General features: G+C 39.1%; 1 protein-coding gene across 32 annotated transcripts in view; it reads left to right on the forward strand.

The window, feature by feature from the left end:
• The window catches only part of CLASP1 (cytoplasmic linker associated protein 1), a 175,972-nt gene that overhangs the window by 99,524 nt on the left and 51,099 nt on the right, over positions 1–25,349 (forward strand). For 17 of the 32 annotated variants that reach the window (XM_071746707.1, XM_071746695.1, XM_071746693.1 and 14 more), the window contains 6 exons: positions 7,720–7,827; positions 9,315–9,341; positions 11,012–11,179; positions 16,932–17,039; positions 20,901–20,963; positions 24,846–24,949. In XM_071746707.1, the coding sequence (XP_071602808.1) occupies positions 7,720–7,827; positions 9,315–9,341; positions 11,012–11,179; positions 16,932–17,039; positions 20,901–20,963; positions 24,846–24,949 (578 nt within the window). The remainder of the gene's footprint in view (positions 1–7,719; positions 7,828–9,314; positions 9,342–11,011; positions 11,180–16,931; positions 17,040–20,900; positions 20,964–24,845; positions 24,950–25,349) is intronic. The other 15 variants (XM_071746699.1, XM_071746700.1, XM_071746722.1 and 12 more) reach the window with 4 other exon arrangements.

The raw sequence follows: 25,349 nt of genomic DNA on the forward strand, positions 1-25,349 counted from the left end.
TGGCAAGGCAAAAACAAAGAAAATGGAGTTTGGCAAAGGTTGGTTATTGCAGGAGGGAAAACCTGCAAATGTGTTTTTCAACTTTTTGCATTTCTTTAATTGTTTTTTTTTATTGTTGTTTTTGGTTTTTTGGGTTTTTTTTTTCATATTTCTGTAGCTAATATATAATGCCCATTTCTGTGGATGTTACTAATTTTCCCTATTAACCCTTTCCTTATTTTTTTTAATTTGCATAAAGATGGTACTACCACTAAAACTGAGGGTAAGCAGTCTCTCTGTGTAACTGAGGTGTGTCCACAGTCGTACCACCCTACGTAGTCTCTGTTCTCAAAGTGTTATCTGGTTCTCATCCATGTTCACTGGTGACCTGCATGAAAGTGTTGCATGGTTGTCCTGCTCATTTTGGTGCCATGGGCTATTCTCCACTTTATCTTCAAGCTCCTCCCCCCTAACAGGCACTAGTCTGCTTTTATGACTTCTGTACGTGGGTCTCCTTATTTAAAGCACTGCTTTTGGTTGAAAGTGGCTGGCCCACAGATGGAAAAAGCAAAACAAAACAAAAATCCCACAAGACAGGGCTTGTGTTTTATTGCTCCAGAATGTGTGAAGGTTTGCTGTGTTTTTCCATCCGAAGCTCAGGTCGCAAGTGCCAAATGTTTTCGGGAAGGGACTGGGCAGTGAGAGAATTGAATGAGATGATCACATGGCAGAAAAATGAGGACAGTAAACAATGATCTCTAGGGGAGGAGTACTCAGTCAACCTCTTTAAACTTGAGCTCTCTCTTTTTGTTGTTAACTGTCTGAGTGAGGTGGCATTACATCTGAGACAGCTGGAGGAAAGGCTTTTTTTTCAAGAGCACTGAGCCTTCTAGTTTGGGAGGTCTCCCAGTCTGGTTCTCTGGCTTATTGTCAAAGCTTGTTCTTTATTTCTCTCAAATGAAGAAAAGATCACTGGGAAATCACATTTTCTGAGGTAGACAAGAGCTGAAAGCATGAACTCCCTCTACACATAATGAAGACACCACACCCCCCAGCAAACCCATTTTTTCCTGATGGGAATCTCTTTTTAAGGAATCCACTACTGTATTTTGGGTCTGCTCATATCCTTTATGGCTGCTTCTAATTGGATGTGACATTCTCAGAAGTGCCACTGTACTGTTGGGATGTCTTTTTTCCTTGCTATTATTGATGCATTGATTTATTAATGAGAGGGAAAGTTTATCTACTTTTTGCAGAACTGGAACTTGGTGCTGAGAGATGAACTGACTCTGCATCATGGCCAATTGTTTGTGCTTGCTCACTGATTGTCTCTTTTTCTCCCTTTCTCCTCAGTTCTCAAAACCTTTCTGGTTTTGGCCTAAATTTGAAATGTTGAAAGTTTAATGTTAATTTAGGAAATAACCCTGTGCAGGTCTCAGTCCTCTTCAAGGCTGTAATATTTTTGGAGGCCTCTTCCAAAACAGCTGACCTCATGAATACCTTAATTCAGGTTTTATTAACTGCTTGATTGTCATAATGCAAAAGGTTGGAGTTTTTTTGGAAGTTTTTTTTTCAGCTACATTGGAAGCAGATTGGATTTGGCAAAATCTGTAGTAGAAGCCAGCAAGTGGTCTGGAGAGAAAGGTTGAGGTGAACTTTGAGAACTGGACTTTTCCAGCCCCCTCATGCTAAATATTAGATCCCTGCTCTTTCTTTTGCTTTTGGAGGAGTGAGGTTCAGGGAGAATTATAACAACACAGCACACTAAAGCCAGAGCATTTGAAGGACAAGTTCAATCAGTGTTTGAAACTCTTTTTTTTCCTTTGTTGAGACAGTTAAGAGGGAACTGACCTTTGTTCAGGGTTTGGTGTGTCCTACAGCCTGAGCCTTCTGAGTTTGTCAGGAACTACAGGGAAGGCCAAACTTTATATTCTTGACATAAATGTAAAAATTAAAGAGGTCAGGGGAAGAGAAAAACATCCCCTTACTCTGGAAATGCTTGCAGCAAGAGACTCTTTGAATATAAAGAGCAGAAATTCCATCCACATCTGTGCCCCTGGGTTGCAGGTCACCAGTAAATAATCTTAAGAGCAAATCCCTGTGGTTTTTTGTGTGGTTCAGCTTGATGTTAAATCTGCAGTTGGGTTCCCATCTTGACTTTCTGTAGCTACAGTTAAAAAGTTCTGCACCTTCCCCTCAGCCAGGAGCCAGCATTGTGTGAACTTGGCTGTTCCCATCTGCCCTCAGTTCTCAGTGCTTTATTTTTGATCCAGACATCTCAAAACAGGAGCAAAATAGAACAGGTTATGCTGGTGGTGAGAATAAAAATTAAGATCAGAGTGTCAGTCCTTTGGGTAGTGTCATTCCAATTGGCAGATGGTCTTGAAATGCACTTCCTTATGGAAAAGTAGTGTGAGTCTGTATGCCACTTAAATCTGTGCAGGTCTTCTGCTGGGAGGCTGTGTCTTCATGCAATGGATACTTAAATCTTGACTGACCCTTCCTGTATGGGTATCTTCTGAATGTCATTCAGAGCTTTGTAGGCAGAAAGCCTGTAAGATCCAAGTCTTTCTAGGCTTGATTGGGACTTTGCAGCCACTGCTGCACAAGTAGCAGTTGTGCCCTAAATTCATGCTTGTTATGACTGATTAAAAGGAGACCTCAGAAAAGTTTCTGCTTGTTTTATCCTGAAACAGCTTTTCAAGGACTATTTAAAAAAGATGCATAATGGTGACTTGCAATATAGAAAACTGGTTCAGAATGTTTCTGTTATCTGGCTGCCTTTGTCAAAGTGAGCATAAAGACAAGGTTTTCAGACAAGCCTTTCCCAAGAAGGGGAAATGTAAATGCTGTTCTGTTCCAAAACTGGCAAGTCTAAAATAAAATCAGCAGTTTCCAGAGTCAGTGGCACAGTTTTTAATAGTTCTTATTATTCACTGGAAAGGAAGTAAAGTCTGATTTATTATAATTTTCAGTTAGCAGAGCACACTTTCAGCACCAAAGTTCAGCTGGACATCTGGAGCCTTGGTAAAGACTTCAGGAATAACACAGTTTACGAAATCACCATTGCTGGTGGGTTTTGTGGTTTGTTTTTTTTCCCCTCTGCCTTAAAGCTCTTCCTCGTTGACCTGAAGGACAAGGAATGACTTAAAGGTTTGACTGAAATTTGTATCTCAAATTGAAAGGTCCAGGTTGTAGGTTTCTTTGTTCTCTTGATCCATCTCTTTGCAAATTCTGACTTGGTTTGCCTGTGCTTGTTGGTGTAGAGCAAAGTGGTGCCACTGGTGTTCCCTCAGCCCTTGGCCTTGGAAGGGAGTAGTTGTGGAAAGGCATCATATGCTGATGGTTTCCAGTCAGGGTTGAGTGATTTTTGGAGAAAACTATGGAGTCAAGTCTTACAGTACATGTTCAACATTATACTAGTGTAAAAAGTTATTTACAGGTTTATATGTATAGCATGTTTACCATTGATGTGTGCACATCAATTGTGTGATGATGTTTCTCAGCTGTCTGTGTCATTTAGCAGCAACAGAGCTAGAGGGTTCCTAGGGGCTCTCTCAGGAATGTCTGTTTTCAAGTGAGGGGGAAAACCAGTGATGAGTAACCTGAATGCATTAACCTGATCAATGGAGAGCCCATGACCATTCCAGTGCTTCCATATAGAACTTGTGTGATTGTAGGTATCAGTATTCACACCATGGAACTGATCAAACTCAACTGTGGAGCTGTTACAATTTCTAGACTATTTCAAACCTGTTTTTTTCTTCATAACATACAGGCTGAGTCACAGCCTATGTCTGTTCAAAACACTGAGAATGTGGCAGTGTCCTGGAGGAGCTCAGAAAAATACTTCTGGATGAAGCCACTTGTAATACAAAAATGTAATCATAAAATGTTTCTCTTCTTATTCCTTTAAAAACAAAAACCAAACAAATAAACTTTCTCTTCTTATTCCTTTAAAAACAAAAACCAAACAAATAAACTTTCCGGGCTTTGGACATATGTTAAACATTTCAAGGTTGATTCTGATCCATTGATTGTTGTAAGAACTCACAGCAATTTTAAAAAGGAAAACCAAAACCCCCTAACATCTTAAATAATTTCTTGGTACAAATGATTTATATGGAGTCTTTCAGATTACCTTTGGTACCAGCAATGGAGTGTCACATGTCAAATTTAGATCAAGGGCTTTTTTATGGAAATACTTCCATGGTTTTTGGAAACTAGCTGGGGCTGTCTTTATCAGTTCCTTTGCTGTGTTGCTGTTGTCAGCTTGCAGTGATTTTTTTAAGAGGAACAGAACAGCAGTGCTTATGAAATATAAATTGCTGCATCTGCAGTTTAAGGTAGATATGGAAACAAGCATGCTTGAAAGCAAAAAGATTTTGGGAGGGGAGCTTATTTGCATGAGTTTAACAATAAAAAAATTCTGAATTATTTGATCTGTTATTTGCAATTTTGAAATTAGGTTTTCTGTCTGGGATAGAAACATAGAGATAAAGCCACGTAGTCCTGTATGCAAATACCTCTTGGATGAGAATGCAGACTCTTGTTTGTAGATTAAAATATTGAGAGAATGTAATAGAGATGTTTCTATTTTATAAATGACATTCTATATATAGATGCTGTACTTGGTATAATGTATATTAAAAACCTTGATTTTCAACCTAGACAAATATTGACAAAAATAGACAAAAATCTTACACTACTATAAAGCAAATAGGTTTTGGATATTGTAAGATTAATTTAGAAGCTATGCACGTGTATGAAGAGAAGTTAACATGTGAAACATCCCAGATCCCTTTCCTGGTTTTGTGAATTCCAATTGATCTTTGTTTTGCAGCTAGAAATTGTGTTTGGATAGGAAAAACATAGATTCTTAACTTTTTCCTTCAAGTATAGCTTTGAGTCACTTATTTTGAACAATTTGTTTGCAGGAAGCAAGATTAATACGTGAAAAAATCCTGTAATTTTTAAAGTTCAGAAAATAAAACTTTGGAAAGTACATAAACATCACATTAACATGTGAAGGATTTGATCTTGAATTTGAGAGTATTTTTTTCCTCATGTTTTACTTTTTTAAAGTCCATGGGATAGGGTGAGTTGTTGTATTGCAGTATTTGTACCATTACATCATTTATGTCATGCATTTCAAATTTCTGCTCTCATTTGCACAATGCAAGTCCAATGCAGTGTTAGGTCAAACTTACTGGCCTTTGTTTTTTAGACTGATGAAAAAAGCATGTGTAGAGTATTTCTCCTTTGCAAGAGTAACTCTTCATCCCACGTTGTTCTCCCTGACTAAAGTCATTGTGCAAATCTACCAGTCCAAAAAGAAGCAGAACTTTTTCCTGGGTATTCATTCATTCAGAAACTGCTGAAGTTAGTAGGAATCTGTCCACCGGCTCTCAGGGGTTTCATAATAGGACTGAGCTCTCTGTTTATAATCTTACTGATAATCACAGGTTGATTAATTTTGACCCTTTGGTTCAGTTTTCTTTCTTAAAGCTCCAAAAATTTCTATCAGTAGCTATTCTTGTTTTTTTCTTAGTGTATTGTTTTAGGCTTTGTATTTGCTAAGGTGAGAGGATCAACTTATTACGTATTGTCCCAGTTTTGCCTTAGTTCTTAGTCACTTGCTGATAAAGGGAAAAAAGATAAAACTGCAGACATAGGAAGCACAGGAAAATATTGAGGATCTTAAGAATGGCCTGTGCATAGGAGAAGGCATCTGTCCCTTTCCACTCCTTCTTGGCTCACAGATGTAACTGAATGTGTTTTCCAAGACTGTTGCCATGTTGAATTTCAGTTGAGCTGATCCCAAAGGACTTTCTGCAATGCCTTGGCTTTCTGTTGGTGTTTTCAAAGGTTGTAAGTTAATTTCATTACTAAGACTGGTCAGATTTGAGTTCTTGTCTTACTATATTGTACCCTGGCTACCACCAGTGGTGCTCTTCTCATGTGAGTGATGAAAAGAAGCCTTGAGGCTGCTGAGAAGAGTGTGAGGTCCTCCTGCCTTCCTCCCCACACACACCTTCTATAAAGCCTGCAGTGGGTATGGGGTGCCCACCTTGTGGTGGGTGGCACAGTGGATCTGCTCATCTACACATAGCTGCTTGTGCAAGGGGTAGAAACAGGCTGAAAAAGAGCTGTCTGTATGATGGGGATCAGGCTGACCATTTGTAAAGGGAAGATAATGATCTAGAGCAGAGGAGATCTGCAGCCTTGCTCGTGGTAAGAAGACCTTAGCATCCAGTTTCATGACTGGACCCACATGGATATGCTTGCTTGGAGCTTGTTTATTTGAGCCAATAGTTAAAAATTTCTCAGTTTTATGCTGGTGATCTCCTCTATGCCTTGTCCACAAACAATTGTTTGAGTGTAGATCTCTATCTTGTCTACCAAACTGTTTTAAAACCAGATGCTGACGGAGTCATCTGAAGTACAGCTGTCTTCCACCTGCAAACAAGTCTGGGCTTTCTTTGGAAAGTTAAACATCTTGTCACTTTGTGTATATGAGAAACTTGCAGACCATGCTATGAATATTTTGAGAGCTCTGAGAAGAACAGACCTCTCAATCCGTTCAGCCTGGGCTGCTTGCCATTGTCTTGTCCTGCATGTGTACCTTATGTGAAGTGGTATTTTTTGGGTGGGAAATGTATATTTCCTTGTTCATATTTCCCTATGTGTTTATGGTAGAGACAAAGAGCAGGAGATGGATATCTATGAACTGGTGGGTGCAGTTGTCTAGACTCTTCCCTTACCTCTTGTTTTTTTTTCTTTTATTATTGTGCCTGAAACTTGAAGTCATCCTCTGAATACAGGATAGCACTGGCATGAGTCCTGAGAAACAGCTTCAGATTTGGCTGTGAACTGAGTTGTTGAAAAGTACTGATGGAGGCTTTCATTGTGTTGCTCTTAATTATCATTTCTTTCCCATTAACTAGAGACAGATAATTGATGCTTAGCACTGGAAAGAACATTCTGTAGGCAACAGCCCTGTCCCAGGAAGGGGATGAACCGATGACCCTGTAAGCTTTTCTAGCTCAAATTTCTGTGGTTTTTCATGAGGAAAGGACAAAAAAAGGACCCAAGAACACTTTGAGACTGTTTATCCATTCTCTACTTAAATAAAGAGTAGACACACAGAATCATTTTTCCACAACATTGTGTTAAATGGGACTCTCGATTACAAGTAAAGTTACACTGATCACTGGATAAATATGAGGGATGTAAACAGCAGGGAAAACTCAATGAGCCTGAAATAAAAACACAGTCAGGCTTTGTTGACAGACTCTTGCAGGAGTGTGTGCCAGGTGCTGTGCAGAGCAGGATATAAAGCACTAAACTGCTACCTAGAAGTCCCAGCAATGGACTTTGGGAGGGCACCTGTCACATCCATCTCTGAACGAGTGATCGCCTTGTCAGAAAGTAATAATTTGATTTAGGAAGCTGTGTAAAGAAGCTACTATAGAACAGAACCAAAGGCTTCAGAGAGGTAGTTTTTTTAGTTAATCCAGCTGACAGAAAGAAAAGTTCTTGGACTCTGACTGTGCCCACTCCCTGCCCTGCATCTCAGCCAGTCTAATGAAAGTTGTTACCTTTCCCTGTAAAAATTACAATTGTACCCTCTTTCATTGTGTATATACCAACCCTGCAAGCATAGAGCAGCGTGTTAGACACTGCTGCTGCCTGTGGAAGAAACATATTGACAGTCTGATTGTCTTTGTATTCCTCCAGGTCGGATTCGTACAAGGAGACAGAGCTCTGGCAGCGCTACAAGCGTCACCTCAACACCTGCTGATACCCGAGGCCGCAGCCGGGCTAAAGTGGTTTCCCAGTCCCAGCGTAAGAAGTGTTTTATTTTGGGGGGAGAAAAACAAATAGTTATTAATATGTTTTTCTTGAACTGTAGTAGCATCAACTGAGGATTAGGTTTATTTCTGCTAATAATGTTTGGATGTGTAACAAAACCCATCCCCGCTCAGCCAGTGTGTACGCTTGCTGACAAATAGGTCCCCAAATCTGAGTGCTCAGTTGCTGCCTTTTTTTACCATTTGTGCTGATGTGTTAGGACTAAACAACTTGCACTGGGTCTCTCTGAAGCACTCTCTGCATCCATAGCTGATTGCTGTCCTGGGCTCTTGCCCTGCCAAGCTTCTCCTGCTTATGTGACTGTATTTCTGTATGTGTAGCGTGAGCTGTCTGAAGTAAATGAGTGGGCATCAGTTTAAAATACCTATTTTGTGTAGATACTGAGGAGGTGGTTCTGCTCACTGATTCACATGACACATCTGCATTCTCCAGCTTCCTGGCAAGACAGGGTTTTCCCCCAGGAGCCATACATATGGTGCATATTTGTCATGTCTATCTCAGAAGAGTTTTGTCACTCAAACTTTGAGGAATTGAGGGGAGGGAGAAGACCTTTAAGCTTGTAAGAGGAGGCAGGATTTGTGGAAAGACCTATTTGTTCTGAGGACTTGTCTTGCTTTGTACCCCTCTTTAAAAGCCCATTTCTGTTCATGCTTTCATTGTTTTGCTCTGTCATGCTGGAGGGATGGGCAAAGCAGTTCACAGCATTGTGTTAGGCTGGGAAAGCCAAAGAGGGAAGTATTATATTGAGGATGGGGCTAAATGGAAATTTTCGCATTGAGCTCATGAAGGAATTTGGGCTTTGATATGCTGATTTAAATTGATTTTTTTCAGTTTTGAATGTAAAACTGATCCAAAGCAAGAAATGATCTTTTTTACTAAACTGAGTTTGGTGAAACCTTATGTAATCAGAGGGGACAAGTTTCAGAAGTATTTAAAGTAGCTCAGTATCCGAACGTTTTGAAGATTATGGGCTTAGTTTTTTTTTAATAGAATTTCTTATGAATCTTTAGAGTGGTCACATCTGAACCTGCTTCTTTGGTCTAGTTTGCTGAACCCCAGTTCCAGCCTAACCCAACTAGGTGTGATTGTTATCCTTAAGCTGAATATTGTATGAAATAACATATGAATTCAAATATAGTACAGTCACAGTGGACATTCCTTATGTCCACACAGAGGATAACCCTCTTGCAATTTTGCAGACTAGACTGAGGTATAATTTAGAGCAGAACATGGGTCTCAGTGTTGGTTGATATTTAGCTAAGCAGCTCATCAGCCTTGGGAAATTGTTAGTTACATCAGGATGTTAACTTCTTGCATTCTGCAGAGGCTTTAAGAGTGATGTGTTTGTGAATAAATCTGTCTGTATTGTCTATAGCATAAACCGCATGCTGAATGCTGTATTGTCTTGCTGTCTTTTAATCCACTTTTTGCCTGTCCTTTGGTCTGCCCTCATACTCAAGGATCCAGATCAGCTAATCCTGCTGGTGGTAAGAAACGTTTTCCCTTTCTTGCTTTCTCATTTCACTTTTTTTTAACTGCTAAGCTTTTAGCCTCCCTCACCTTCTCCTAACTATGAGACTTTATTGTATGACCAATGATTCTGCTTTCTTATACTAATCAAACATGGTTAAGCATATGTTCTGCATATTGAATCTGCCTCATTGCTTAAACCCCAGGTTCTAAATTATTCTTCCATTTACTTCAGTGCTGACATCAGTGAGATTGCAGCAGCATAACTGAGAGGAGTATTTGCTTTTAGGATGTGGATGCTGTGTGTGAGTGAGACTGGACTCTCTCAGCATCACATCCCTTGTTGGAGTGTATGGCTTTATTGTTTCAGAATGGTTTTGGCCAAGAAACTGGAGGTAGAAATAAGTTAAAATACATGTGTTATGCTATTGTCTGTCAGATTAACAGAACTGCATATCTTCTTAAATCAAGACATAAGAACAGCCTTTAACTCCTAGTCCTAATACTATCTGGAACTGAAATTTTTGTGAGATGTGTACATACTTTTCAGAAAGAAACAAACATGAATATTCAGTATGTGAGCTTGCCAGAGTATGTTCTTGGTACCTTTTCAAATGTAGTTTTCTATGCTATTCTAGCAAAGAAATAGAATGTTTATACATTCTATTCTGATCTATACATTCTGTATAGAACAGTAATATCAACAGCAAATTTTCAGCAACCGGAAAACACAAAGAAGAATCAATTATGTGAGTTTGTGATTACATTTAAGCTAGCATTACTTAATCTTCAAACAACTTAGCATATGAAGAGCCCCAGAAAAAAAAGAAAAATATTATTCATCTCTTTGAGCTAGCAGTGCTATTTCAGATACAAATATCTACTGCAACTGGAATATAAATATGGAAATAACTCTTGGTAGAGGCTGTTCTGCAGACAACATGGCTTAGAAGAAATGTAAACTTGCCATTGCCTATTCAAACAGACAAAGGAAAATAAAACAAGCCAACTACTTAAATGGCTAAAAATTTTCTCCAGTTGAAAAATAACTAGACAGTTTCTCTTTAACCAGTCAGACCCAAGTAAACCAGAATCTCTACAAATGTGACAGCCTAACTCATTTTACCTTTTATTGTGCTTTATTTATTTATCTGTTGTTGTTGAGGGGGTATTTTTAAAAATTTGCCTTCACTGAATTATTATAGGAAAGTGATGCCACTACTGCAGTGTTGCATGCAGGTGCCTGAGCTGCCTTGCAGCAGGGGTTACCTGTGCCAGAAGCCAGCTTGCTGCAGCATGGTGCTTCACACAGGTTTAATTTGTCTTGCTGTGTTGAGGAGGGAAAAAGCCCGTGAATTCCATGGTGCTGCAGCAAGGCTGCTCCTGGCACCTCTGCAAGCTCAGGTAAAGCTGGCTGGGCTGTTCTTATACTGCAGGGTCTGCTTTGGTCTTGTTCCTGGCCAGGCAGTGTGGTTCATATAGGCAGGCTTGCTGATGCCAGTGTTTATTATCCGTGGGCTTTCCTCAGTTTTCCCTGAAATACCACAGAGAGCACTCCCATTAGTTTTCTGAGTGTTTCAGATCAAATTCTTAGACCTGACTGTGTTCCAGTATTGCTGTCAAAGTATTTAAAGTCTTCAGAGAGGTGTTTAAATATGTATTTTCTGTATTTCTGGTTCTCTTCTAGCTGGCAGCCGCTCTAGTTCTCCGGGTAAGCTGTTGGGAAGCTCCTACAGTGGGCTGGGTGCTGGAACATCCAGAGTCCCTCCAGTGCCATCATCTTCAGAGAAGCGCAGCAAGATCCCTCGGAGCCAGGGATGCAGTCGGGAGACGAGTCCCAACAGAATAGGACTAGGTAAGGATGGTCACTGCAGTGACATGCTGACTGCTGTGCTTGGAGGAGAGGCTTCCCTGTTGCCTAGGAAACTGCTTATCTCTTACTGTCCTTACCATGAGCTTTGCAGCTGGCAAATGAGTGGGATTGTGGATTGTAGTAGAGTAATTTTAATTTGCCACATTGAGCTGTAATTTTGAAGTTGGGTGTAAAGAAGTTGTGAGATATCTTGTTTGAAATTCAACAGGAGCAATGTTATTAGACCAGGCAGCAAAAAAGTTTAAGTAACCATCCCAGCAAAAATGCCTCATTTGGTATCAGCAGCTTAGTCCTAAAATGATTTGAGCAACCTTTACAGTCAGTCAGAATCAAGGGCAAAGAGCACTTTCTTGAATAATTTTAGTAATTTTGTAGCTTATATTGTTTGCTTCTTTCATCCTTAGTATTTTGGAGCCACTTTCCTAGATGGTGTTTTAGATTTATGCTTTAATTGTTCTGTTTCCAGTATTCTTATCTGAGTGACTATTATGCAAATATCATATAATAGCTTTTATTTTCAAATTTATCAGCAGACCCATTTTTTTTTAAGTTGGGTGAGTAAACCTCATTATATATCAACTTCTATGTATCTGAATTGAAGTGAAAAGCTATTCAGTGTGCTGTCTGAACAAGTAAATATTGTTTTCATTTTTTAAATGGAAATGTTTTCATGAGTTTGAAGCTTATGTAGAGAAAAAACACTTCAATATTGTTGATAAATTATTTTAATCTGTAGAGAATTTATTAGTAGGTTGAAATTGATTGGAATGATAGCTCTACTGTTGGAAGTTAAATTTTTAACTATTGCCATAACAATTTTATTTTAAATTTAAGCTACCTTTCTCTAAGTATGTTGTTAATAGAGAAGTATCTTACTCATTGTTCAGGTAAATTGAAATTAATTTAAAGTACCTGTGTGCATATGCTGCTATGACTCATAAAAAATATTTCATGTTCATTGTGATTATTTTTCCAGATTCAATGTTCTTCTAATGTCTGATCTATTTTATGGCCTCTGTATGAAATGTGCTTTTCTGTTTGTTGTTTTAAAAATACTAAGTGCCTCCCAGTTAACTGTTTTGCTATCATTCTGCAAAAGAAGGATGCTTTTTGGAGGGATCAAAGAATGTTGGATGGTGCCATCACACACGCTTAAGCTGATCATTACATTATATGATCTGATTTGAAGCAGTTTTGAGCATGTGAAGGGAACTTGCTGTGTCAGAAATCCTCACTCTTGGGTTGCCTGCTTTCAGGTACATTATGGGAGCCTTGAATTGTTTTGACCGTGTAACTTGTTACCTCCCTGCTCTGATGTGCTCCCTGTGAACACGGTCAGTGCTTGTTCTTTGGGAGTGGGAGAGAGCTCTGACAGATCTATCAGAGATGTGGTTTCCAGCTCCCTCTCCAGCTGATGGCCAACACCTGTTCTTTGGGCTGTCATGGGATCAGGAGAGTTTGACACTTGTGGTGCCTTTAGCACTCGGGTGCAGAAACAGTGTCTCCATTGGGTGTTGAAAACAGCAATTTTGGCTTGGATGGAGATGGCTTTTAAATTGTCATCTGTGTACCATTATTCCATTGTATTTATTACTCTGTAACATAGTAGCTAACAGTATTTTATGCTTTCTTCTTGTGTTGCTTCAGTCCTTCTCTTTCCTTGACGTTTTTCATTTGTCCATTTCATCAGACTCCCACTCACCTTGTCCCTAAATATACTGATAAACTTTCAGAATCAGATTCAAGAAGTTGCTTGAGCACACATATGGCATCAAGTGTGCATGCAGTACATTAGGCTTCTTTGGGATTATTTAAGTATTTGAAAACCATGTGCTTATCCACTGGGCTGAAACATCTCTTCAGCCTATGGCCACGTTGCAGTGCAGCAAGTGTTGAACCCTTGTGTAGATCAGGCTCTTAGAAGTGGGCAATGCCTGGATCCTTCTCATAACTTCCCCACTGGCTTGCATGGTTTTTGCAGCAGTGCCTGGGAAATGCAGTGGGACCAGTGCTGTGTGCAAGGTTCAGCACACAAAGTGGATCCCTGCGTGCAGGTGGCCTTTATACAGGAACCATCCCCTGGAGTTCTCCAAGCCCTTCTGGGCTGGAGAGGCTGGAGAACCTCTGCATGTAGATGCCTCTTAGCCTCAGCACCTGGCTATTGGCTTAGATTTTCATGGTGATCACAGGTATCCAAGAAGTCTGTTCCTTCTGTGTGCTGGAAAACTTGAAGTAGTCCACTGTTTTCCAGAAGGGAGCATGATGAGGCCCATTTGGTATGCTGAGGTCTTGTGTGGTCACCTATATGGCCCTGCTCTGTGGCCCTTGTCAGTTTTAACCTTGCCATTGCTATCTCCTCAGTGGAGATTTGTTAGGGTGACAGCCTGTTGGGTAGGGAAGAATATAGTCCACTTATTCTTGAGCTTTGCCTTGGGCCCCTTGAAGGAGAACTTCTCAAAAAAGGGGATGTCTGTTTCCCATGTATTGGAAGTTTTATCTGCTTGAAGTTAATTTTATTTTGGATGTTCAGATCACGTGACACAGCTGAAACTGAAAGGAATGAGAGATTTGATACTGCCATTCTTGAAAAATTGGAGCAGGTTCTTCTGGCTATCAGTTTCATGCAGGAGCACTCTGTTGGGACTATGCTGTGTGTGTTTGGAAAGCTGAAGGCAGTTCTCAACTTGCCTCTGCTGGGCGTACCCCACTGCAGAGCTTTCCATTTGCTGCTTAGACAGCATTTACAGGCTCTTTAAAATGCTTCTACTGATGTAAAGGAAACATCTGCTCATTTTAGTCTCCTCTTAGGAATAGGTAAAAGTCACACCCTAATGAAATGCAGGTTTCTTCCAAGTGATGAATTGGGAAATGGGAACTGTTGACTTCTGTTGCTGGTATTTGCATCTGTTGGGTTCCATTGCTGTAAAACAGCCTAATGGTGTCTTTTATTAATAGTGTGAACTGTATCCAACTGCTCTGCCTTTCCAGATGAAACTGATAAAACTAAAGATGTATGGGATGCATCTAGAAAGTTGGGATTTTATTGAAAACAACCTATGCCTGTCCTGCCCTAGGCTGTCAGTCCAGAGCTGGCTGTGAGTCTACTGTCTGCTTTTGTCTGCTTTTAATAAATTTTACTACTCATTTACTTAATTTCTGTTCAACTTCTGGAGATTGGGAATTCTGAAATTAATTCTACCTGCACTGCAAACATAGACTGAAGGTGCAAAAATCTCATTTAAATGGCAGTATCACTGGCCCTTATTGCTGGCAGTGCCCAAAGAAAATACTATGAACAGCTGATACCAAATCTTCCCTACACAACACAACAGTAAAAATGTGGGGCAGGTGCTTGGGAGTCCATGACAGACTCATCATTCAATTATTTTCAATCCACTTGTTTTTTCCCTTGCTTTTTTATCTGTATGCAGTCACATGCAGTTTTGTGTTTGAGCAGTGTTTGATTTTGAGTGCTCTGTTTGTGCAGTCAATACTGTGCTTCATCTGCAGCGTTGTCCTAAGAGTCTGGTCTCATCCAGTGCATTTTCTTCATACATCATGCTGCTGCTGTTAGCTGTTATGGAAGAACAATGTTTTTTTACTCATTCACAATCTCTCCCTCTCTAAAGAGCATTTGCTAGTTTTTAGTAGAGTTGCATTATAGAAAAGATGGACACATCTTCTTTGATTCAAGAAATAACTGCTTGTGCAAACCTGTTGTGAAGGCTGCCATTATTTACAGATAAGCACAAGACCCAAGAATGAGGCTTGCTTCTAGAGGGCCCTCAGTGTCAAGCAAGTATTTATATGGAAAACTTTGGAGTGTTACTTTCACCTGTAGTTCACCCTTCAGCTTTTTGCTTTGTACATCTGAGGTGGGTTGATTGTACCCATGGACCCTGATTTCTCCAATTCATGTTATTTTATCTGTTGTCTTTAATATGAGATTATCCAATTAACTCAGAAGTTATAGACACTGTGGTAATCTAATCAATTTGGTCAATAGCTCAGCTTGTATCGCCTGACATCAAAGGTCAACCATCAGAACCATTATTTTATCTGAGAGATACGGGCTGTGTTTTGCAAAACTGGAGGGGATTTGACAAACCAGGAAACTGGAAATAGTCTGACTTTTAAAGCCAAACATGAAAGTTTCTATTTTGTTCTGTACTGTTTTATGTGAAAGGATACAAAGACATCCAGTGTATATGAGCCCACAAAAGCACTGTAGGGGAACTTTATTAGCTTGAGTTTAGGCATTGGGTTCTGTATACTAACCAATACATCTTTATAAGAATATATATATTCTGAAACATACAAATAGCACTATTTTTCTAAACAGGAGGATGCTGTTAAAGTATTAGTGTAAAGCAGGTTCGTGTTGTATGTATGTGCCTCTGCTACGTTGTCATCAAAGCTGGTGGATAGATTTTACTCTGTGCATGACTGAATTCCTTAAATTTTCATGTTCATGTTTTTCATGAACACTTAAAATCCGCTACTGTTTTTTCAAAACAGCAAAGGAAATCCCTCTTTACTCATTAAATTCTTTAAGGTAAACTGCTAAAATTTACTGCTATTACTGTACCTAAGAAAACATTGTATTCTCTACTAAGCATAAAGCTTACTAAATAGCTTTCAGCAAATATCTTTCACGTGAAAATGACACAATTTGCAGAGGAATAGTCCAATTTTAAATACCTAAATTGCTCATGTTATAAAATCTTAAAATTAAAATTCTTGATGTTAGGCAACATTCTAAGGGCCTAGCTTTGGTTTTCCTACTTGGTCAAAACTTCAGCTGAAGTCAGTGGTATTGCTTTTTACTATGAAAGCAGCTTCATCTTCTGTCTTCTACCTTGCTAAAGGAAGAGCATGCATATGATGAGTTCCTGTGACAGCTGATAGGCAGGAGCCTTCTTAGGCTGTGAGAAACTAAGCCCTTGATAGGTGGCAGAATACAGGCAAGTCTTGTTGGAGCAGGGTTTTGTCAAAGCAAAGAATATAGTTTAAAGCTCCCCATAAATGTGCATATAAAGCCATAAATACAAGGTTTTAGAAATATCTGAGAAGCAGAAGTTTGCTTCTGTTGAAGATCTGAAGCTGCTGGTGTCTTAAAATTCAAAGCACTCTTTAATCTGACCTTCAGGTGTTCAGGATCTAAATGTTTTCTTCCCCATACCTTTCATAGGAGAAACATGTTTTTTATAAGTCCGTACAATAGATCTTTTCCTTGGGGTATTTGTTCATGGCAAAACTTTATGAAAAAAATCTTTGTGAAAGGCAAATCTATGTAAAAATATCATTGATATTGTCACTATTTTTAAAAACTTTGATCTGGTTAAAAATTCTGTTTAGTTTCAGAAGGATGTTTATCTTATAATTAAGGAAAAAATATTCCAGGACGATTTTCCAGCCTCATCTGTTTTGCATGTTTTGTAGCAGTAGAGCTCCCTTAGATGACTGAAGGTGCCTGCTCTACTTGAATAACAAAAGGGATTGCTTAAGGAAGGGCAGGCTGTCAACCACAGGCTTAATGCTGCTGAAATTTCACTTCACAAACACAGCTCAGCATGTAAGGTAGTTGGTGTGTAAATAGCCTGAGCAGGCTGCTGCAGATGATAATTACTAATGTAATAATTACCGTAACTAACAGAAATGTGACTTGACTTTGAGCTTTCTGTCCTCATTAAACTTGTTCACCTTCTCTGAAACTCTCCATGCTGCATGCTAGCACGGAGCAGTCGTATCCCCCGACCCAGCATGAGTCAGGGGTGCAGCCGTGATACCAGCCGTGAGAGCAGTCGAGATACAAGCCCTGCTCGGGGCTTTCCTCCACTTGGTGAGTACATGTAGGCATTGGAGCTTTAAGGGTCAATTTTTTTTCCTCCTTTCCCCTTGTTCTGATTGCCTTTTCAAGACATTGCCAGGTAGAATGAGATTGTTTCCTGTCCTCTGTTGGATTCCTGGCACGCTCCCTGTTTCCAACCCCATTTCCCTAATATTTTTCTTCTGCATGCTTCAATTCCAGTTCTCAGCACTTTACTGCTAGTGGAAAAATAGTTCAAACTAGACCTTGGTAATTTTTAGTTTCATTAAGTCAGCTTAGATGCAGCTGCTGTGCTTCACTTTACAGCACTGATGGAAATCTATGGGAGAGGAAGCCTCAGGTTTCTAGGTCACAGTGAAGTAGGCAGTAGCATTGTAGTTTTTTGTTGAGTGACTTATAATCTGATTCTCTTACAGCTAGGTACAGTAGCAGTGTATCATTTCTATACTAAATCCTCCAATACTTATAGAAGCTCTGTTTTGTAGAGATTTTTACATATCACTGTCAGTCATCGATTAACAAGTTGGATATGTCATTTTGTAGGAAACTTTTTTCCAGCAGCCTAAAATCATGGAAAGGTTGAGCTTTTAGAGGTGCATCATTATCGTGCAGCTGCAGTGTACAGTGCAAACAGAAAATCTTATTACATGTACCACATGCAGAAGTTTTTTTCTGCACAAGGCTGAAAACAGCAGGATAGTTCATGTTTCTGATCAAATGCTATCATATATTCAACCCTAATACATTACTTGTATGAAAGATTTGTCATCTCAGACATAATGAAATGTAGTTGGTCTCCAGGCCCTCTTAATTTATGTAGTAATTTCACAGCTGTGCATGTGGTATTAAAAGTGAGAAATTTCATCAAAGCTGAAGAACATTATTACAGGATCTGATTTTTTATGTAGTGACAAATTGCAGGTGTATGAAGTAGTGTAAGTGGAGCACAGTATTTTGGGCTTAATTCTGCAACTTTAATACAGTAGTGAGAAAAGGTTATGAAAATGCAGACACATGGGCAAAATGTTACTGTTTGGTTCTCATGCTTTATTAATATACTCTTATTTCAAATAATCTTTTAACCTTCCATAGCTATTGTCATTATTGCTTTAGTTATTTATCTCAATTTTAAACACTGCCAGTGTAGAGGGGCTTGTTGTCGTCATGCATATGACATAATTGGCAAAGTTCCTATTGATTTCAATGCTTCAAGATAATATTAGAGAGGCTTTGGGGTTCAAAATGGCATCATTTGGAACTGTAGTGAACTATACAACAATCTGTTTGCTTTTTCTGTAATACCTCAAAGTTTGGTGAAAAATAAGCAGTTCACCTGACTGTTCAGGACTTGGATCATAGCTCTTTGAGATCAATAGATGAACATTTATTGATTAAATAAAGCTAATTTGATACCATAGCCATAAAGTAGCAGACAACTACAGCTCATTTTTAGTTCCCAGTCTAACTTCAATTTTGGATGACTTTCTCCAGCCAAAGTGTTTAAGCAAGCTGGTTTTTCAGGGTTAACTTGTTACTGTTCTATGTTGTGCTGTGTTTCATTGTGGTCAAAATACGTTAATTGAAATACTGTCTTGAGCCCTTTTTCTGAAAAATAAATGCAGTGTACCAGAATCAGTTGGTGTGAATTTGGTACACCAAAGTCACCACTGAGTTTGACCTGTATATGTGTCATAAAATTTCAGTTACAGGTGTCTATTACACTGATTGTAGTAAATTTAAGTACCTTCATTTTAACTAATGATATTTAATTACCTGAAGATTAATGCATTTCTAGAAAAACACTGTTATTAGAAGTCATGAAGATAAGGTGGGGACGAAGTATCAAATGTAATAGTAGCTCAATATAGTTGCTACCTATTGTAATTTTCTTGTTTTTCATATGAAATGCTTTAAGTTTTAACATGTTCATGAACTTGTAATTACATAGTGCATAATTAATCTGAAAAACATATATGTCAATTTAAGCCTAAACAATATGATTCTATTACAGTATTTCTAGAAACCAGTTAATCTTACATTAATGCTAAGATCATATAATACTACTATGCATGGTCTATTTTTGCTCATAAAGATTAACTTGTATATTAGTTAATTATACCTAAGCTAGCTACATATAAGTGACAGGATTCTTGCATTTAATGGTATTATGATCAATGTCAATGCTGAAATCCTGACCTTGCAAATTGCTCTGCTTTTTTTTGGAGCTGCTGTGTGGTTATGCATGTCTGTGCACTAAGCATCTTGCTTCTGAAGTTAGGAAACGTGAGTGAAGAGTCACTCTATACTCAGCCTCCTTGCAGAGATGTGACTTGTAAAAATTGTGATTCCTGTTTCTTCATGGGCTTTGGATCTTTGCAGTGATACCCACAGAGGTGTTAGTGGGTGGCTCAGGAGATAGCAGTTGCAAGCTCAATCTTAATTGTGAAATTCAATCCATAATCCTGCACTGATCCTGCAAATCTTTCATGAGTTCCTCATGGTGTCAGTAGGATTGTTCTCTTGAATAAATGCACGTTTTCTCCATAGGTAAAAACTATATTGCATATTTTGTACAGCTTTTAGTCAAGCTCTCACACTGGGCAAAAAAATTGTTTTTCTCTGCTGCTATTTTATGATATTAGTTACTGTTTTTATGAATGTTTTGCCTTAAACTGAAGGTGTAATTTTTTCTACTTAATATGTATATGCATAATTGACAAAGCCTATTTGTATTAGAAGGTGATTCTGCTTTATTTTTTTCAGTTTCTTGACAGTACTAGTAATGATGTTAAAGCAACAACGCCTTCAGTGAGTCTGTGGTGATGAATTGCTCAAATGAGCAGTTTCTTGGGTCAGTTGCTTTGTGCTAGGTGAGCATGTCACTGCTAGACACAGGGAAAGCCTCTTGAGAAAAATGAAATTTCTGTAACTTGGAAATGTCTGGACCAGCTTTCCATTTGCTTTCATAAAGAAACTCACCTTTTTGCTGAATCCAAGAACTCTCCAAAGGCATTTTGTAATTCATGTGCTGGTGTTAACAGGGAATTGAAGTAGGAGCTATATTTGGCTTCAGCTTTTCTGCTACCATGTGTGCTCCATTGCTATTAACGATTTGTATACATGTGGTGTAATTCCAGATGGGTGTCTGATGTGCATCTTCAGGTTTTCTGTGCATGTGCATACTTAGATTCAACAAACATGTATGCAAAAACAGTTAAAAGCAAGAGACTTCGGGTAGTAGCATCAGCTACAGTATGTGTGTACTTGTGTTTACTTGGGTGACAAACCCAACCCAAAGACCTATCTGCAGTGGTTTGGTGACCTCCCTGTATGACTCTTTCTAATTCTGTGGTTACTCATTCTCTTTGTTAATGTTGCTTTTTGTTTTTTTGTTTTTGGGGTTTTTTGTGCATAGGCTAGAATGTTGTGGAAAAATACCTGCAAGCACAATTCCTAACCATTCATCATGGCTTCACTTTGGGGTTTAGATCAGACACATCTAAATCCTGCTCTGTAGATGTCTGCTCCACGTTCTCACGGTGGCCGTCATCCAGATCCGTGGCTCTGGAACGCGACTGACGTGCACTGGGGTTTTTTTGCTGAACTGCACTGGGTTTGGGAGTGTTGCAGATGAGTTCTGTCATGCATTGTGATTACAGTCCTGGGGGGGAAGGGGACAAAGCTACAGACGGAGGTGTCGCCGTGGGGCTTGCACCGTCTCTGTTACGCATTCATGCACAGCATCATTTCCCTGTCACTAGGAAGCACCTTTACCGGTAGCGGTCACACGCATCCCCTTTGGACTGTGGCATTTTCTGTCTCGGGTTAAATGTGTGTTAATCCTGTGGGTGTTGCCATTCCTTCTACTTGCAGCTTCTCGACGTCATTCCAGGTCCACTAGTGCTCTCTCCACTGCTGATTCTGTTGGGCAGTCAGGTGAACAAGCGCTAACTGCATGAATCCGCTTCTTATCCGTAGTCTCGTTGTACCCATCTTAACATTTGCTGTCATGTGCATCAGCCAGCACTTGGCATGTGCTTCTCACCGCTGTGGGGCTTTCTGTTCTGTTTTGTGCAATGTGGCTTTTTTGTTTTGAATTTAATTTATTGGATGTCTTTAATTTTCTGTAGTTTACAAGCATTTTGAGCAGTGTTTATTATACAAAGGGTGATCCAGGGCTTTCTCAGTTCTCCTGTAATTTGGATCAGTTATACAGCCTGGGCTAAATCCTGACTGATGCACGGTACTTGACATTTTGCTTTATATTTCCTCTTTGGCAGTGTAGCAGTTCCCAATGCCTAGGACCGCCTCCCACTGGGTTTCATCCTATTTATTACTAGATATTTTGAACTCCTGTTAATGACTGTTTTGTGGGATCCTCCCCAAAATACAGAAGAGCAGCAAACATTAAGCACCTCATGAGCTTTCAAAATGAGCTTCGGAGGTTACTGAGTTCTAATCCATTCTTCATAGAATTCTGAAGGCTTTGACCAAAGTACATGGGAGTCGTTAAGAAACTGTTCCATTAATTTCTCTGATCTTAGCATCAGGAAATTAATGCTTACATGTAATGAGAAAAATCTGCAGATTTCCAATGGCTTCTTCCCTACCCCTGTGCTGGATCTGCAGTTGTGGAGAAATTGTAACTCTGAAATCAGGATCTTTCATTGGGAGACATAAATAGACAAGGGCTGCTAGCTTTGGGTTGACAGAAACTTAGTTGTGGGGACAAGGGTGACGGCAAAGATGAATGAGGGCCTCATTGTTAGTTTGGAGGGTAAAATTGCATAAAGAATTAGTCCTACTGAAAGTTATTTAATCCCCTTCAAGCAGGGAGTGAAAAATGTCTTCTGTTTCTCTTAACGCTTGCTAAATGGCTGTCACTTACCTAAAACTCAAAACGTTTCCCTTGTCAGGTTACTTGACAGAAATTATGCAAGCTCATTTGAGTCTTTGGCATTTTTCAAAGTAATAATTTGAAGATGTATTTAACAACAATAATCAAAAGGATTAAAAAACCCAAACCCCTTGAATTATAATATAGTTTTAAGCTTTGTTTGCATTCAACTCTCTGTGATAGTCACTTCATGTGGTTTGGTGCAAAGAATAATCAACTTGTATATGGTTACCTGTGTCCTATAGAAGGACAAAATCTCCTTAAGAATGGCAGAATCAGGCCAAAAACCACATTTAAATAAAAATGGTTGTTAGGAATTTTCACCCGTTTTTTAACAAGTGTAGTGAATATAGTCAGGGTGACAGTAGTGGGGGCCAGAGCATACTCTTATTTCTTGCCCAGTAACACTGGGCTTGTCTGTGTTGGTTATTTCTGGAGCCAAATGTGTTTCCAGCCCCATTTCAGAGATGTGCAGAGGCCTTTCCTAAGGTCTAACTTCTGCACTCAGGTATGGCAACAGTGTCTTGGGTATTAAGGATTTAAAGGTCACCAAAAGAAGTATTTCAGAGAATTCCTGGTAGCCATGCTACATTATACTTTAACAGATGAAAAAAAAAAGCTCCATTTTTTTTCTTTATGCTGGATATTTAAACTGTTCTACAGCTGAATTACCTTGTCATTCTGTTCTTCATTTAAAAAACCAAACAAACTATCTTCCCTTTTCTAATGTAATATTAAATTTATGTGAAAACAAATGGCAGTGTAATTTTTGGATGCTATGTTATTTCAAAGTTAAAGCCAAATTCAGAACTCAGTAGTACTTGAGTAATGTCATTGAGTTGGGTTTAAATATAAAACCAATTCCAGAACTTCTCTTCACATTTACAGCCCTTGTACTGTACCAGATATCATTCACACTTAGAATACTTCTGTACATCTTTGCAGTGTATATCTCTGTAGTAGTGACTTTAGTTTCAATCAGATCTAATGCATTATCTTCTCTGTGCTTCTAATAAGAGTGTACAGATCTTTCCATTTTAGGGATGAAGTACTGTTTCATCTAAATATTTGAAATGATTCTTTAATCCAAGTGCATTAAAAAAGGGGATAGTAATAACACATGCAACTTTTATTTCTTTGTGAAATGTCATTATTTGATTACTTTTTGGCAGTAGTTCTCAGAATTTTGTTTAATTTTTTTTTTCCCTTGTAATGTGTTTTGTAGAAAACGTGTTTCTGTTGTAAATCTGAAGTGTCTTGTCTGGGTATGAAACTCTGAGAAACATTAGATTTTTATATATAATGCTCCTATTTTAAATAAATGAATACTAGTCTTCAGGACTTTTTTCCTTTAAAAAAAAAAAAAAGAATCTATTTCCCCTCAGTAGCTTAATCTCTGCCACTCTCAGGTAAAGCTTTAGAATTAGAACAGGGGACTTGCAAGTGTCAGTTTCTAATTTAAATTATGTCAGTGTGAGCTAATTCCTTGAAAGATAATTCAGTGGAATAGGTTTTTAAAGAAGAAAGCAATGAAATTTTGTGATAAGCGCAGTGTTTCCCCCCCAAAATACAATAAGCTGCTGACTACTATGTTTGACCTCAGTTTCGTGGAAATCCACAGCGTAGTTATGCATTTCAATAAACAGGGTTATTTCCTTTGCTAAAGTAAATATAGGTGAGCTAATAAAAAGAGCTGTGTGACTTGATCCCTCTCCCTTGCTGCTTGATGACTGCCTCCATCATGGGCTGGCTCAAGGTCTATTCAATGAGTTCATGCAGCTTGACCTGCACACTGCTGAATTTGCTGGCAAAACTTTTACTGTCATGTGTGGGTGCAGGGGACAGAGGTGTAAAATATGTCCTAGGAAGGATCTTCCCAGCTCTTCATAAGCAAGGACAAACCCAAGCAGAAAAAAAAGCCAATTTGAAAATGTCAAAATCAAACTCTTGCTGCTTATAGAGCAGAGCCAGGACCCCAGTAATGGGGTATCTGATGTACCCCTCTCCAGAGCTGTTCTGACAGAGTCTAGCCTGGGATACTCAGATCACTGGTTCTGTCATATCCCTGCTAGCTTGGCTTTCTGAATTTGACCTTTGCTCAAAAAACCTAATTTCATCAACTTTCTCAACAGACTTGGCAAATGATAAAGTAGATTAATCACTTGGAACGTAAATGGCATTTTGCACTCAATCCTTTGTTTCTGGATGCCATTGCGAGCTTTGCCATCAAATTCAAAGTGGTAAAGATGACACTGATTAAAAAAAAAAGAATCAGTTTTGATATAGGGCTTTTAGATGGCATTTAAACTGCTTCAAGAGTAGTAATTAAACAGAAATGGAGTTACTACACAAGCAAAACAAACCCTGTTTTTATACTGTAGGGTGTAGGGGAACAACTTTTAATGGTTAATCAAGCCTTGAGACATAAAATAAGCTAATCTGGTGCTGCTAGTGTCATCTCCTCACCTGAGAAAAACCCACAAGATAGATGCATGCTTGGGTATTAACATCTTCTGACACCAGGCATGATTCTGTCTCTCTGAAGTTAATGAGAAACTTGCTCTTGACTTCCAAGTGCCATACAGGAACTGGCATGTCTTCCTCTGACATTAAAATGAAACTTTGAAACAACATCTGTGTAAAAACAAACACAAAGTAGATACCCTGCTTACTAGCTTAAAAAAAAAGTTAAAAAAATTAAAAGTTACCCTGAGAATTCAAAATTGTCCCAGGGGGCCAACAAACGATAGTTTATTTCTTATTCTAATGGCAAACTGTAGAACTGTGGATAAAAGAGCATTTAATGGAAAAGCACTGCAAGTTCCCAGAGCCTGTGGGGAGAGCTGCTCGGGCACCTGATTAGGATTCCAAGTGAATGTGAATTCATTTAACAATCCCTTTCAATGTTGTCTTTTGTGCAGACCGGTTTGGGCTCGGACAGCCAGGCAGGATGCCTGCTTCTGTGAATGCCATGCGAGTCCTGAGCACAAGCACAGATCTGGAGGCTGCTGTGGCTGATGCACTGGTAAGAGGAAAAATACAAAATGCTTCCGACACCAGAAAGTGGCTTAAGGTTACCTGTACGTACGTTCTCCTCTTTGTAAATTGCTTTGTCCTGATTGTGCCAGTTTCTGCTGCTGTAGAGTTAGTTACCTTTTGCTGGTGCGTCCTTGGTTCTATCAGCAGCAATGTTTGTTTCCTTATTCCGTGTTAGTTCTCCACAGCTGTTACCAAACAGGCTGCTGTGGTTCAGTGCTAGAGCAGCAGGATGGGTTGAATCAGCTGTTGGGCTGTCAGAAGATGCATGGGGAGTGCACTGGGGGTGCTTGGCACCCATGGGCTCAGGGATTTCCATCAGTCCCATTACCTGCATGAAGACTGTAAGAAAAACAGTTCTCTGTTAGTGTTGATACCTGATGAGGTTT

Source organism: Heliangelus exortis, chromosome 6 (genome assembly GCF_036169615.1).
Source record: "Heliangelus exortis chromosome 6, bHelExo1.hap1, whole genome shotgun sequence".
Taxonomy (NCBI): Eukaryota; Metazoa; Chordata; class Aves; order Apodiformes; family Trochilidae; genus Heliangelus; species Heliangelus exortis.